At 45.7% G+C, this 14,426-nt stretch overlaps 1 protein-coding gene across 1 annotated transcript in view; it reads right to left on the bottom strand.

The window, feature by feature from the left end:
* The window catches only part of LOC116972617 (uncharacterized protein PFB0765w-like), a 32,562-nt gene extending 18,673 nt beyond the window's left edge, over positions 1-13,889 (bottom strand). Inside the window, exons 1-6 of the mRNA XM_033020432.1 lie at positions 13,608-13,889; positions 13,270-13,500; positions 5,536-5,758; positions 4,815-4,947; positions 3,520-3,619; positions 2,760-2,809 (exon numbers count right to left, since the gene is read on the bottom strand). Coding sequence (XP_032876323.1) covers positions 2,760-2,809; positions 3,520-3,619; positions 4,815-4,947; positions 5,536-5,758; positions 13,270-13,500; positions 13,608-13,889 — 1,019 coding nt within the window. The remainder of the gene's footprint in view (positions 1-2,759; positions 2,810-3,519; positions 3,620-4,814; positions 4,948-5,535; positions 5,759-13,269; positions 13,501-13,607) is intronic.
* Positions 13,890-14,426: the final 537 nt, after the last annotated feature.

Below are 14,426 nucleotides of genomic sequence, written 5' to 3'. Positions count from 1 at the left end.
CCAATACTGAGGAGTTAATAACTCATTGCAAATCTCCTGCACCTCTAACTATAGATGACATTTGCATGTTCCCACCTTAAGCCATAGCATCTTTTTTGCAATATAATGACATATTTATTGATCAACTACTGGAGCAATGCTGAATACTGTTTGTCCATCATAGTGGCTTATTAGCTTCAGTTGGCAATAGCAAGTTGTATTATCCATGACCTTCATGACCCTTATTGTTTGTCATCAAGCATGCTGTCAGTTCTCCCACTTGCACAGTTGCATCACATCTATTACATTGCCACCCAGTCTAATGAATAGGAGCTCCTTTATAACCACAAGGCTGTTCCAGGTTTCTATTGATTACAATCTGAGGCCCAGGGGGAGTCACAGGCCAACTATCCATTTGATAACAACCTAATTTACTGGATAGGAGAGAACAATTCCTCAATTAGCTTGAGACTGAGTGTATTTTAGCTAATACAGCATCAAAATATAACCCAGACAATACATCACAAGTTTTTTTGAACACTGAGTAGTCCTTTGAATTTTATTGTTATCATACTGTTAAATTGCCTCATCATAGCAATGCCTTCAAATATCTCTGATGATCATTGTACATGGAAAAAATCCTATGAAATTAGTTTGATTATCCTTCTTTCATAATGAACAGGCCACACCTGACATCATTTCGAGTCTGCCCTGAACGGCAACTCTGACCCGGTTCCGATAAATCTCACATGTCCCAAGACAACTCTTGCCATAATTCTGACCTTGCCTTGAAAAACAATTCCCCATATCTCCGAGCCTGTCTCGAAGGCAACCTGGCTAAAATACTGGACCTGGCTCAACACTCTTCTGGCCAAATTCCAACCTTCTTGGAATACTAGTATTGTCCAGGTTACCTGGTTAAAATGCCTCCGAGTAGATGACAATGTCTCAACCATTGGTGTATTGCACAACCAATTGTAAATCTTACCAACTTGTTCGTGGTCACTTAGTTGTAGAGTAACTCTGGTCAGCTTTAATGCTGCTGCCAGCTTCAGTGAACCGCTTCCTGCCGATGAAGCCATGGGGTGCGTTTTCCCCTAAACTATGAATCCTTACTCAAATGGATAGTTGGCCTGTGACTCCCCCTGGGCCACAGATTGTAATCAATAGAAACCTGGAACAGCCTTGTGGTTATAAAGGAGTTCCTATTCATTAGACTAACTGGCAATGTAATAGATGTGATGCAGCTGTGCAAGTGGGAGAACTGACAGCATGCTTGTTGACAAACAATAAGGGTCATGAAGGTCATGGATAATACAACTTGCTATTGCCAGCTGAAGCTAATAAGCCACTATGATGGACAAACAGTATTCAGCATTGCTCCAGTAGTTGATCAATAAATATGTCATTATATTGCAAAAAAGATGCTATGGCTTAAGGTGGGAACATGCGAATGTCATCTATGCGAATGTCACCTAATTGGCCAACAGTTTATGCTTCTGCCTTCAGGTTTTGCTCGTGGAATATGTCTTACCTGAATAGAATATTCGGCGGGTGGCTCTAACTCCCCTGATAGCAGTGTTCACTGCATTCTGTTGCGATGGTAACCTTGCTGCCAGAAATCGTACCTCTGACATGTGCCCTTCATCCCTTGAGGTATGCTCCACGCTATACCCTCAGCCTCGGCATCAGATTACACTGACCCGGCATGTTCTCCTCTTCCATAAGGGAGACATTAAGCAGCCCTACTACAAGACGCTGCTGGTGCAGCCTCTCCAACAGGCCCACCCTTCAGGGTCAGAAAATGCCCCGGTAAGCTCACCTCCTCCATGAGGGAGACATCATTGCAGCCCTTCTACAGTTGCTGCTGCCATATATTTAAGCAGCCCTATACAAGGCGCTGCTGACACGGCCTAGAGCAATAGGCCGGCACTGCCATAGATTCGGCATCCCCATTATGCAGCCCTGTTACAAGGCGCTGCTGGCAAGGGCTCTCCCATCTGCCCAACACTGCCATATCTCCTGATGTTAGGGTATATCTATCTTGAGCCTCCTCTCAATAAGGCTCCATCCTGGCCAACTTCCACATTATTTATTTTTACCGGAAGGGAACCCTCCCGGCACCAGGACTGACCACTTGGGTCGATTTACCCCATATCTTGGGGACCTCTGCGGTCTGGGCACCGCATAGCTGGTAGATTTCCCCTACCCCAGGAATCCCAGCACCCTTATATATTACCGGAGGGAAACCCCTACCGGCCCCAGGGCTGACCGTTCCGGTCCGTTTAACCCCTTACCTGGGGACCCCTGCGGTCTGCAAGCCGCATAATTACTGGATTCCCCTACCCGGGAACCCCAGCCTCTATATGTCTATCGGGGAAAACCTCCCGACACCCGGCATATATATTAATATCGGGGGGGAAAAACCCTCCCGACACCTGGTCTCCTGGAGGTCCCCTCCACGGGAACCCCAGCATAAATATTTATTTTGGAGGGAAAACCCCTCCAGACTCCCGGTCTACAGGAGGTCCCCTCCACGGGAACCCCAGCATTAACATTCATATCGTCGGAGGGAAAACCACTCCCGGTACCCGGCCTGCTGGCGGTCCCCTCCACGGGAAGGAGGAATATCTGTTGTATGTGACGGCTGGTAGGGTGGAAGGTGAGGACAAGGGGAACTCTGTCCTTACCTTCCACCCTACCAGCCCCCTTGTCCTCACCTTCCACCCTACCAGCCAAGGACAGAGTCCCCCAACACATGAATACATACATATCTTTACCTCTTCAACATGTTTCCTTGAATTTTCTTTTCATTCTTGTCACAGATCTCCTGTAAAACAAAACTATTGGTTATTGTACAAGGATAGATACATTCAATGCAGGGAAATGTCTTATCTGGATAACTGTTGAATGACAACTGTTTTTAACATGGTGTGAAAGGCATAGGTTCCAAGTACCCGCCACCCTCTTTGTAAGAAACCTGCCCTGAACATTAAGCTTTGCCCTCCTCACCTTAAAGCTATGGCCACCAGTGTTTGTTTCTTCCATCCTGGGATAAAGGTTCCGACTGTCTACCTTTACCCTGTCTACTTGATCTATGCCAATGTATGTTTGTTGAACTGTCTTCTTCAGTCTGAAGAAGGGTCTCGACCCGAAACGTCACATATAGATGCTGCCTCACCGCAGGGGTCCCCAGCATCTATAGATTCACTCCATAGATGCTGCCTCACCCACTGAGTTTCTCCAGCATCTTTTATGTTTGTTGAAGATATGTTTACCATTAAATTGCGAGACAGTTTTGATCCGCAGGGTACCAAGCTGGCTGATCTTGGTCACTGAACATTTTGTAAACTACAGGTGGCATGGCAGAACAATAAACGTTTGCCTCTGAGAATATGGAATGGTTGATAACTTCCATTATTAGGGTCTCAGGTCAAGCGAGAAAACAAAGTTAGCAAAAGAATAGTAACCTCTTTGGAATGGAAAATACCAAGAAAGTTACAGGAGAAGCGGGAGCATCATTTTGTTTTTAAAACTTACATTTTTTTCAACTTTAATTTCTTTGTTTACTTGCATCTTTAAATCGTCCTCCTTGTTCATCTTGTTCAGGTTATTTTCTGCAATGTTATTTTTTGGTTTCCTGCAAATATAGTTTAAGAAAGAAAGAAAATTGGAAAGTGCAATCCAAGTCTTGGTTGAATCTTCCAGAGCACATTGTGGCACATTGTTGGCATGCACAAAGTGAATGACCCGAAGGCTGTAGTATGAAAATATAACCGTGGAAGTGGAATATTAGTGAATTAGTCATAAAGTGCAAACAGGTCCTTCGCCCAACATGTCCCAGCTACACGAGTCCCACCTGCCTGTGTTTGGTCCATATCCCTCCAAACCTGTCCTATTCATGTACCTGTCCAACTGTATCTTAAACGTTTGGATAGTCCCAGCCTCAACTACCTCCTGACATATACCCACCACATTTTGTGTGAGGATTAGAGACCCAGCCTATTTAACCTCTCCCTATAGCTCAAATCCTCGAATCCTGGCAACATCCTCGTAAATCTTCTCTGTACCCTGTCCAGCTTGACACCATCTTTCCTATAACATGGTGCCCAGAACTGAACACAACTGTATATCCGATCCCTCGGAATACTCTCTAGAATCTTTCCGACTACAGATGTTAAGCTCACTGGTCTATAGTTCCTATCATTTCCCCTGCAGCCCTTCTTGAAAAGTGGCACAACATTTGCCACCCTCCGGCCTTCCAGCACCTCTCCTGTATTTAAAGATGACTCATAATTTTCAACCAGGGCTCCTGCAATTTTCTCCCTAGTTTCCCACAATGTCCTCAGATATATCAGAGTAGTTATCAATTGTGATTGTAGCAATATAATCAGTAGTATCAACAATGCACAATTTAAAAACTCGGCTCAGAAAACCTCAGTTAGTGCGTGGCACGTTAGTATTACGCCAAGCAATTAGCTACACAGTACGTAAAGTCATCAGATGTAATTTTATTAATTTTTAGGAACATATTGGCAATTCATTGAACATTTTTCACTGCTTACTCAAAGAGTTGGAGATGTAGTGCCTGTGTAGTTCTTCCAACATTTACATTGGAACATTATGGGCAGTAAGCAGTTAACAGGCCACTTTAGCATTGCATAATTCCATAATTAGCATTATGCAATTGAATATTTTTCTGACTAATTTGAGTGAGATTTGAAAGGAAACTATACATCGAGGTTACATCCATTCAACCCTATTGTGGAAAGGGGTGGTGGGGACGGAGAACAAGAGGATAGCAAATGCAAGAACAAATGTCATTAGATTGTTACCTGCTCCTCAATTGTCTCTCTGACTTGTGCTGAGGTGATGAAACTTTCTTTAAAGTTTTACTTTCCTCATCCTTGCTATCCATCTTGAGTGTTTTGTCTTTAACCTCGTCCTTTGACATTGCACCTTTCAATTCTGGAAAAAGTATGAGCACGAAATGTCAAAGTAAAATACTGCAGGTGCAGGAAGATTGGAAGCACCAGAAACAGTCTAAGCAACTACTTTAAAATTAGCTAGGGTCAATTTGATGCTAATATTTCACGTGCACATTATGCGAATCAAATCTATTCCAATGCAAATGCCAAAAGGTTTAACATAGAAAAAATATCCCAAAGTTCTTCAAAAATGTTAAAAAACCGAACACCAAGCAAAATGAAGCAATCAACTAAAGTTAGGGCATACCAAGGTGGATGGATAGTGAAGCAGTGGAATTAGAGCAACATTGGACTGAGGCATGTCATTGTGTTGAGGTCTGTGTTGGAAACTGGTGCAATGCCAAGCTGCATCAATTTGGAAGTGGACAATTAAGGTATCTAAATGGTATGATGAAAATGTAAACACAAAGCATTGGAGATCTTGGAAGAATTAACCGTTAGCCAATAGGTAGCTGGTGACAAGTTACTGGATTAAAGAAGGGGGAAAGAGGGAAAGCATGAGCTAAAATCCTTCTACAGATGTTGCCTGACTTACCAAGCATTCCTCCATATGGAACACCTCACATGCCATCCATCATTTTGACATTTTTCAAGTCCCTGGCCCCCACTGCCACATCTTCACCATGGATGCCTCGTCGTTGTACACTCTGCCCCCCATACAGGAAGGCCTTAAAGCCCTTTCCTTTCAGCAACAAAGATCCAGCCAGATCTCCTCCACCACCACTCTCATCTGCCTGGTAGAACTTGCTCGTACCTGAAAAACTTAAGGATTGTTTCATTTCTTTTACTTCCTACAAAACAAAAGGTGTAGCCGTGGGCCTCAGGTACACCTGTTTTTCCATTGGCGACAGGGAACAGTCTTTGTTCCAAACCTTCTATGGTACCATTCCCCAACTCTTTCTCCATTACATCAATGACTGCATTGGTGCTGCTGCTTGCACCTCCTCCAGCTACCACCACCCTCATCTCAACACCCTTGGACCATTTCCCACACTTTTCTCCTCCTTTTATGTAGCTCTGTCTTCATTTCAGGACATAAACTATCCACTGACATTTACAATAAACCCAATGACCCATGCTAGCTAGTCTGCGACTCTCCCTTCCTTGTCTCTTATAAAGACACCCATCACATTCTCCTAGTCTGACCCTCTCTGCCGCATATGCTCTCATGCTAAGACCTTCCATTCTAGTACATGTGAAATGTCTGCTTTCCCCCCCATGAAATAAGGCTTCCCTCTACAGTGGTTGATGAAGCCCACTCTCACATATTCTGTAACACAGACCTTCTCTCACCCCACCCCTCCCTTCAAACCGAATAGAGATCGTTCCCTTTGTGCTCATCTTCAACCCTACCAGTCTCCACATCAACCACATAATTTTACTGGACGTTGATTCTGTTATAACTTCCTGAAAAATAACTGTCATAGAATCAGGCCCACTGGCCCAGCTCATCCATGCCGACCAAGATGCCCCATCTAAGCTGCGCCCATTTGTCTGCATCCATGTATCTGTCCTAGTGTATTTTAACTGTTGTTTTAGCACCTCCCACAATTACCTCCTCTGGCAGCTCCTTCCGTAAGCCCACCACTGCGTGGAAAAGGTTGCCCCTCAGCTTCCTATTAAATCTTTCCCCACTCACCTTAAACATATGTCCTCTGGTTCTTGATTTCTCTACCCTAGGTAAAAAACCATGCATTCACTCAATTCCAGTCTGCATATCAATCACATAATTTTACTGGACATTGATTTTGTTATCATTTCCTTAAAAATAACTGTCATAGAGTCATTTAGCTCTGAAACAGGCACACCAGCCCAACTCATCCATGCTGACCAGGATGCTCCATCTGAACTGTTTTCCCTCAATTCCCCTTATGATCTTATACACCTCTAAGATCACGTCTCTTCCTGCTGCGCTCCTAGGAGAAATGTCCTAGCCTGCCCAATCTCACCGGATAGCCCAGACCCTCGAGTCTTGACAACATCCTCGTAAATCTACTCTGCACTCTTTCCAGCTTAATAACATCCTTCATATAGCAGGGTGACCAAAACTGAGCACAATACTCCAAACACGGCCTCTCCAATGTCTTGGACAAATGTAACAACGCCCCGACTTCTATATTCAATACCTCGACTGATGAAGGCCAATGTACCGATAGCCTTCTTCACCACCTTATCTAACTGTCACACACATTCAGAGAAATTGTGTACCTGCACTCATAGATTGTGGATGATTAGCCTTGATCACATTGAATGGCGGTGCTGGCACGAAGGCTGGAATGGCTTACTCCTGCACCTATTGTCTATCTCTCTGCTCCACAACACTCCCCAGGGCCCTGCCATTCACTGTGAAGTTCCTGCCCTGGTTTGACTTCCCAAATTACAACACCTCACACTTATCTGTATTAAACTCAATTGGCCATTCTTCACCCCATTTGCCCAGCTAATCAAGATCTTGCTATATACCACCTCCTTGTGTGGCATTTGCAAACGGACTAATCATGCTTTGCACATTGACAAATAAATGTATCATTTCATCTCGTTCGTTGGCATAAGCCACAAACAGCAATGGGCCTGGCACTGATTCCTGAGGCCTCCAGTCCGAAAATCAAGCTTCCACGATCACCCTCTGCTTCCTTCCATGAAGCCAGGCAGCTAGCTCTCCCTTGCTGCCATACAATCTAACTTTACAGAGCAGCCTGCCATGTGGAAGGAACCTTAGCAAATATAAGGTATTCATAAAGTTAGTGATGATTTACTGTTGGCTTAGCAAGGCTCCTGTATACATAAATAGCTTGATTCAGAACAATTTTACTTTGTTGCAATATTTTCACAACATGCGAGTTGTACTAAATAATATAGGACATCCTACAGAAAGTATAAAGGAGATGTGATTAAGTTGTATAGTGTTGAAAGGAAAAGGTTAATGTTTTTCTTTCACCTGCCAATTTCCTTTATGTCTGAAGGTGATTCATGGAAACAGCATGAGCATATCCAGTGTGTCATACTGTGTATCGGTTAGAAGTGCAGAATTAGGCCATTCAGCCCATCAAGTCTGCACTGCCATTCAATCATGGCTGATCTATCTTTCCCTCTCAACCCCATTCACCTACCTTCTCCTCATAACCCCTGACTCGGTGGCACAGCGGTAGAGTCGATGCTTTACAGCGAATCCAGCGCTGGAGACCTGGGTTCGATCCTGACTACGGGTGCTGTCTGTACGGAGTTTGTATGTACCTTCTCCCTGTGACCTGCGTGGGTTTTCTCAGAGATCTTCAGTTTCCTCCCACACTCCAAAGACGTACAGGTTTGTAGGTTAATTGGCTTGGTGTAAATGTAAAAATTGTCCCTAGCGGGTGTAGGATAGTGTTAGTGTGCGGGGATCGCTGGTCGGCACGGACCCGGTGCGCCTGTTTCCGCACTATACCTCTAAACTAAACTGAAAAAACTAAACCTGCACTAGTCAAGAAACAGATGATAACTGTTGGCAGGCTTTATTCTTTCTGCTTCCACCAATCCACCAACTCCATCTATCTCCAAATCTGCAATTAATTGAATTAGAATTGATCAACGATATGCAATGCCACGGGAGATCAGCCAACTAGCGGGTGGCGATGTAAGTGGCAACCTCGCCAACAGCCTGCCTCGTCCCTTTATTCTATTGTTGTAGTTAGTCTGTTTTATGTGTATTTTTTAGTGTGTCTTTAGTTTTGTATTATTTGGGATGGGGGGGGTTGGGGGAAACTTTCCTCGACGGAGATACGACGTTTCGGTATCGTATCTCCGTCCGCACTGCAGCCTAGCATCATGGAGCTGGCGGTCCCTTAGTTAGGGATTGACTTTGGGACTTCTAACCGCAGGAGCATCGACTGCCCCAATGGCAGGAGCCTTGATCCCCCCGTTGAAGAGGGCTTCGATCGCCCCGACTGCCGATGTTTCGATCGCTCCGACCGCGGCAGAAAAGGAGGAAGAAGGTAAAATCATTCACCTTCCATCACAGTGGGGAATGTAACCTCGCCAAAAAACAAGATGGACGTGCTGCCTGTGCTGGTGGGGACTCGGAGGGATTGCCGTGAGTGCAGTGATCTCGGTGTTTGCGGGGACATCGCCCCATGAGAACATCCTAGAATCTGGTGCAAGTGTGGACGCTTTCCGACTGTTCGGGCGGACAGGGACTGCAGAGAGAGTGGCAGCGGTCGGTACAACTCTGGTCACACACGATGTGTGTGTCCCGGACATTGAACTGATGGGTGTGGGTCTCCACTTATGCTGTGTGCCCTAGGGATTCTCACTTTAATCTTTATGTAGTTTTTTATCTTATTGCTTTTTTGGTATGACTGTATGGTAAATCAAATTTCACTGTACCTCGGTACACGTGACAATAAAGGACCACTGAACTACATAGATAAATGTGTAGGAAGGAACTGTAGATGCTGAAATAGACCGAAGATAGACACAAAAAGCTGGAGTAACTCAGCGTGACAGGCAGCATATCTGGAGAGCAGGAATGGGTGATGTTTCGGGTCAAGGCCGTTCTTCAGCCCAAAACATCACCCATTCCTTCTCTCCAGAGATGCTGCCTGTCCTGTTGAGTTACTCCAGCTTTTTGTGTCTATCTACATAGATAAATCCCTGATTGCTCTCTCCTGCTCAAGTCAAGTCAAGTTTATTCGTCACATACACATACGAGATGTGCAGTGAAATGAAAAGTGGCTCTAGTCTCTCTATACCCTTAACTACGTAGCCACAGTTCCAAGCAATCTATAAATTCGCTGATGGACAAATACGGGTAATGTTGAGTCAGAGCAGAGGAGGGAAAGTGAGAATCTGATTGTGTTCTGGCACCGTTCAATCTTGTTTTTTATGTCAGCAAGACCGAGTGATCGTTGACTTCAGGAGGGGAAAAGCTGAGGATCCATTAACCTATCTTCATTGACGGGGCAACGGTGGAATGTTAACAGCAACTTGAATGCCCAGGAACAAATGAGATTTCAGAGTGGTGCAGGCTGCCTGGTCCATCACAGGCACTGACCTCCCCACCATCAGAGATCTACAGTAAGTGCAGTCTCAAACAGGAAGGAAATATCATCAAAAACCCACAACATCCTGGCCACACTCTCACTTCACTCCCACCATCAAGGTGGTGGTACAGGAGACTGAAAATCAAAACCACAAGGTTGAAGAATAGCATCTTCCCAGCAATCATCAGGGTCTTGAATACTACATAACACTACACAACACTATCTTCAGAATTTCCAAATAAGAATTGTTCTTGGTACACATAATAAGTAAATATTCTTCACTTGAGTCCTCTACCACCACATGTATGCCTTACCAAATGACAAATATCCCATTTTGTTCAAACTTTGCAAGTTTCAAGGAAATTCTGGCAATTATGGCTTTGGTCCGAGACTATTAGATTTCACCTTGCAACATTTGAAGATGTTAGAAGGTGCACCTTAATAAAAATGTTCAAGACACGTTTTTTTCACAAGTAGAATGGATTTGCACACATTTAAAGGCCTTCAATCCAAATCATTAATTCTTTAACACTTTCCACAAATGCTGACCCAATGCATGTTTCCAGAGTTCCAGCATTTGCAATTTTTGATTTGCAAATATCAAAGCAGCTGACATTGCCCTATACAAGATCAGCCCGATATGCTGAAGTAGAGCTTGCAAATAACAAAGTGGATTGGTAATTACTACCGCACATAATCGGCGTTTCAATGCCAGATAGACTTCTTGAAAAATATCGTTGTGAAATCCATATTTTGCAGGAGATCAAAGATACTTGCCCAGATTTTTCTTCATAGTGTGCTATGACCAATCATTCTTAGTATAGCTCGAACCCTTTCAGTAATACTGTTCAGTGAATTTATAAAGATCTACGTTTCTCCTGTGCACAACTTGGATTGCAGATATTTTCTGTGGCTGTACAATTTATCTATTAGATTTATTTACAGGAATGAACGGCAATTATACGGTACTTTTCACGACCTCAACCATCCCCAACCATCTTAAAGCAAACAAAATTAGTTTAAGTGCTGTTGCAGTTCTTTGTATAATTTGGGATTTTCTAAACTCATGTTTTCAAAGTCCAAATACAACAAAAATAAAATTATATATTCATAACGGATAAATGAACAGGTTTGTTTTATTTAACACAACCTCAAATTCCCCAATGCAAAGTCACAAATTGCATTTTGAACAAGGACCTTTTACACCCCAGTCATTCCCTCAGTTCCCTGTTCCATCAGACAGAAGATATAAAAATCTGGAAAGCGCATACTACCACACTCAGGAATAGCCTCCCCTCAGCTATCAGACGACTGAAGGGGTAGTCACACAGAACAGAAGCAGGCCCTTTAGCCCAACTCATAAGATCATGTGACAGGAGCAGAATTAGGCCATTCGGCCCATCAAGTCTACTCCGCCATTCAATAACTTGTCATGTCAACCAAAATGCTACATCAACACTGGTCCCACCTGGCCCACATCCTTCAATTTTTTTCCTATCCACATATTGGTACAAATATATTTTAATTGGTGTTATAGTTTCTGCCTCAATAGCTCCTTTAGACTTTAGAGATACTGCGCGGAAACAGGCCCTTCAGCTCACCGAGTCCACGCTGACCAGCGATCATCCCGTACACTAACATGATCCTACACAATAGGGACAATTTCCAATTTCACCAAAGCCAATTACAAACCTGTACGTCTTTGGAGCGTGGGAGGAAACTGGAGCGTCCGAAAAAAACTAGGGAGAACGTAAAAACTCTCCACATCACCTGTAGTCAGGATCAAAATCAAGCCTCTGGCACTGTAAGGCAGCAGCTCCACCACACCCCTCAGCTCCTATGCTCCAAGGAATAAAGTCATAGCCTTACCAACCTCTCCCTATAGCTCAGACCCTCGAGTCCTGGCAAAATCCCTGTAAATCTTCTCTCCACTTTCCAGCTTAACATCCATCCTATAATAAGGTGATCCAAACTGATCACAATACTCTAAACGCAGTCTCACCAACGTGACAACAATGCTAAGGTACAGTCCTGATCTTGCAAACTACTTAATTACCGACATTGGACTTTTTTTCTGTAACTGTAACACCATAACAGTAACTCTATATTCAGCACGCCAGTATTTTCTCTTTGCATTACCTGTTCTACGTGTTTGTCTGGTCTGCTGGATAGCAGGCAAATAAATGTTTTTCACTTTCATTGAGATATCAGTGTACTGGTTTTCAATACAAAGTGTTACAACAGGTAAAAAGAAGTAGATATAACAACAGCAGAGACACTGTGCCAAGTTGACAGACACCAGATATTTCCCATCCCAAAACACAAAGTGCCGGAGTAGGCTAAGGTAGCATCTGTGGAGGTAAACACAAAATGCTGGAGTAACTCAGTGGGACAGGCAGCATCTCTGGAGAGAAGAAATGGGTGACGTTTCGGGTTGAGACCCTTCTTTAGACTAGTTAGGGAAAAGGGAAACAATTCATATAGACAGTGTGTGGAGGGACATTATAAAATTAGCTAAAATTGCTGACCACTGTATTTTAATTACCATGATATTCTGAACCTTATTTTAAATTGAACATAATCTTAAAATACTTGTCAAACAAATTTCCAACAGTTGGTGTGTAGTAAAAGGGAACTGCAGATGCTGGTTGACTAACACAAGACACAGAGTGCTGGAGTAACTCAGCGGGTCAGGCAGTATCTGTGGAGATAATCCGAGGGAAGACATTCTTGCCATAGAGGGAGTACAGAGAAGGTTCACCAGACTGATTCCTGGGATGTCAGGACTTTCATATGAAGAAAGACTGGATAGACTCGGCTTGTACTCGGCTTAGAAGATTGAGGGGGGTTCTTATAGAAAGTTACAAAATTCTTAAGGGATTGGACAGGCTAGATGCAGGAAGATTATTCCCGATGTTGGGGAAGTCCTGAACAAGGGGTCACAGTTTAAGGATAAGATGGAAATCTTTTAGGACCGAGATGAGAAAATCATTTTTCACACAGAGAGTGGTGAATCTGTGGAATTCTCTGCCACAGAAGGTAGTTGAGGCCAGTTTGTTGGCTATATTTAAGAGGGAGTTAGATGTGGCCCTTGTGGCTAAAGGGATCAGGGGGTATGGAGAGAGGGCAGGGTTGGGATACTGAGTTGGATGATCAGCCATGATCATATTGAATGGTGGTGAAGGGCCGAATGGCCTCTACTCCTGCACCTATTTTCTATGAGAACATGTTCTCCACAGATGCTTCCTGACCCGCTGAGCGGCGGGGAGCGGGAGCGCGCTCACTGAGCCCCCGGCCGCGCGCTGGGCCGGCCGGTCTAGGCGGGAGCGCGCCCCGGGCGCGGAGAGGGGTTGACGAGGCGGGAGCGCGCACAAGGCGCGGGCACGAAGGAGGGCGAGGCCGGCCCCGGCCCCGGCCCCGGCGCGTCGAGCGGGCGAGGCCGGGAGCTCGGGTAGCGGCCGTGTGCCGGCGGGCGGGGCCGGGATGGAGGAGGGAGGGTCCGTGTCGTCGACGCCCTCCCTCAGCAGCCACCGTGTGCGGGGGAGTCGTCGCCACCGTTACCGCCATCGACGGCCATGTCCTGAGGTAAACTCGCCTCATCCACCCCGCCCGTCGAGCTGACCGGGACGCAGTAGCCGCTCGGTGACCGTGTGACCTGGACGCAGTGGCCGCTCGGTGACCGGGATCCCGGGGGAGAGACGCCGCCACCACCACCACCACGTCGCCGCCGTCCCCTCAGCGTCGACTCAACAGCGGGCGGCGCCGTTACCGCCCGAATCCTGAGGTAAACTCCCCTCCCTGTCGCCGGGTAACGGGTACCTGTGGTGGGTGGAGGTGTGGGGCTGAGCTGGGGCGGTGCCGGTGCGGGGCCCGGGCCCGGTGCGGGGTGGGCGGCGCTGGTCATGCTGCTGTCCTCTCCCCGCCGCCGCCACCGCCAACCGACAACAGGCCTGCGGACTGCCGCCTTCCCGCCTCCCCACCGCGCATGTGCAGCAGGGAACTGCAGCTGCAGGTTGACGACAACAACAACACACAGAGTGCTGGAGTAACTCAGCGGGTCAGGCAGCATCTGTGGTGAACATGGATAGGTGACGTTTCACAGAGTGCTGGAGTAACTCAGCGGGTCAGGCAGCATCTGTGGTGAACATGGATAGGTGACGTTTCACAGAGTGCTGGAGTAACTCAGCGGGTGCAGCAGCATCTATGGAGCTAAGGAAATAGGCAACGTTTTGGGCTGAAACCCGTAAGGGTTTCGGCCCGAAACGTTGCCTATTTCCAGAAGGATTTCGGCCCGAAACGTTGCCTATTTCCTTAGCTCCATAGATGCTGCTGCACCATAACTCAGCGGGTCAGGCAGCATCTGTGGAGAACATGGATAGGTGACGTTTCACAGAGTGCTGGAGTAACTCAGCGGGTCAGGCAGCATCTGTGGAGAACATGG

Source organism: Amblyraja radiata, chromosome 4, assembly GCF_010909765.2.
Source record: "Amblyraja radiata isolate CabotCenter1 chromosome 4, sAmbRad1.1.pri, whole genome shotgun sequence".
Lineage (NCBI taxonomy): Eukaryota > Metazoa > Chordata > Chondrichthyes > Rajiformes > Rajidae > Amblyraja > Amblyraja radiata.
This window is presented reverse-complemented; position numbering and strand designations above follow the sequence as displayed.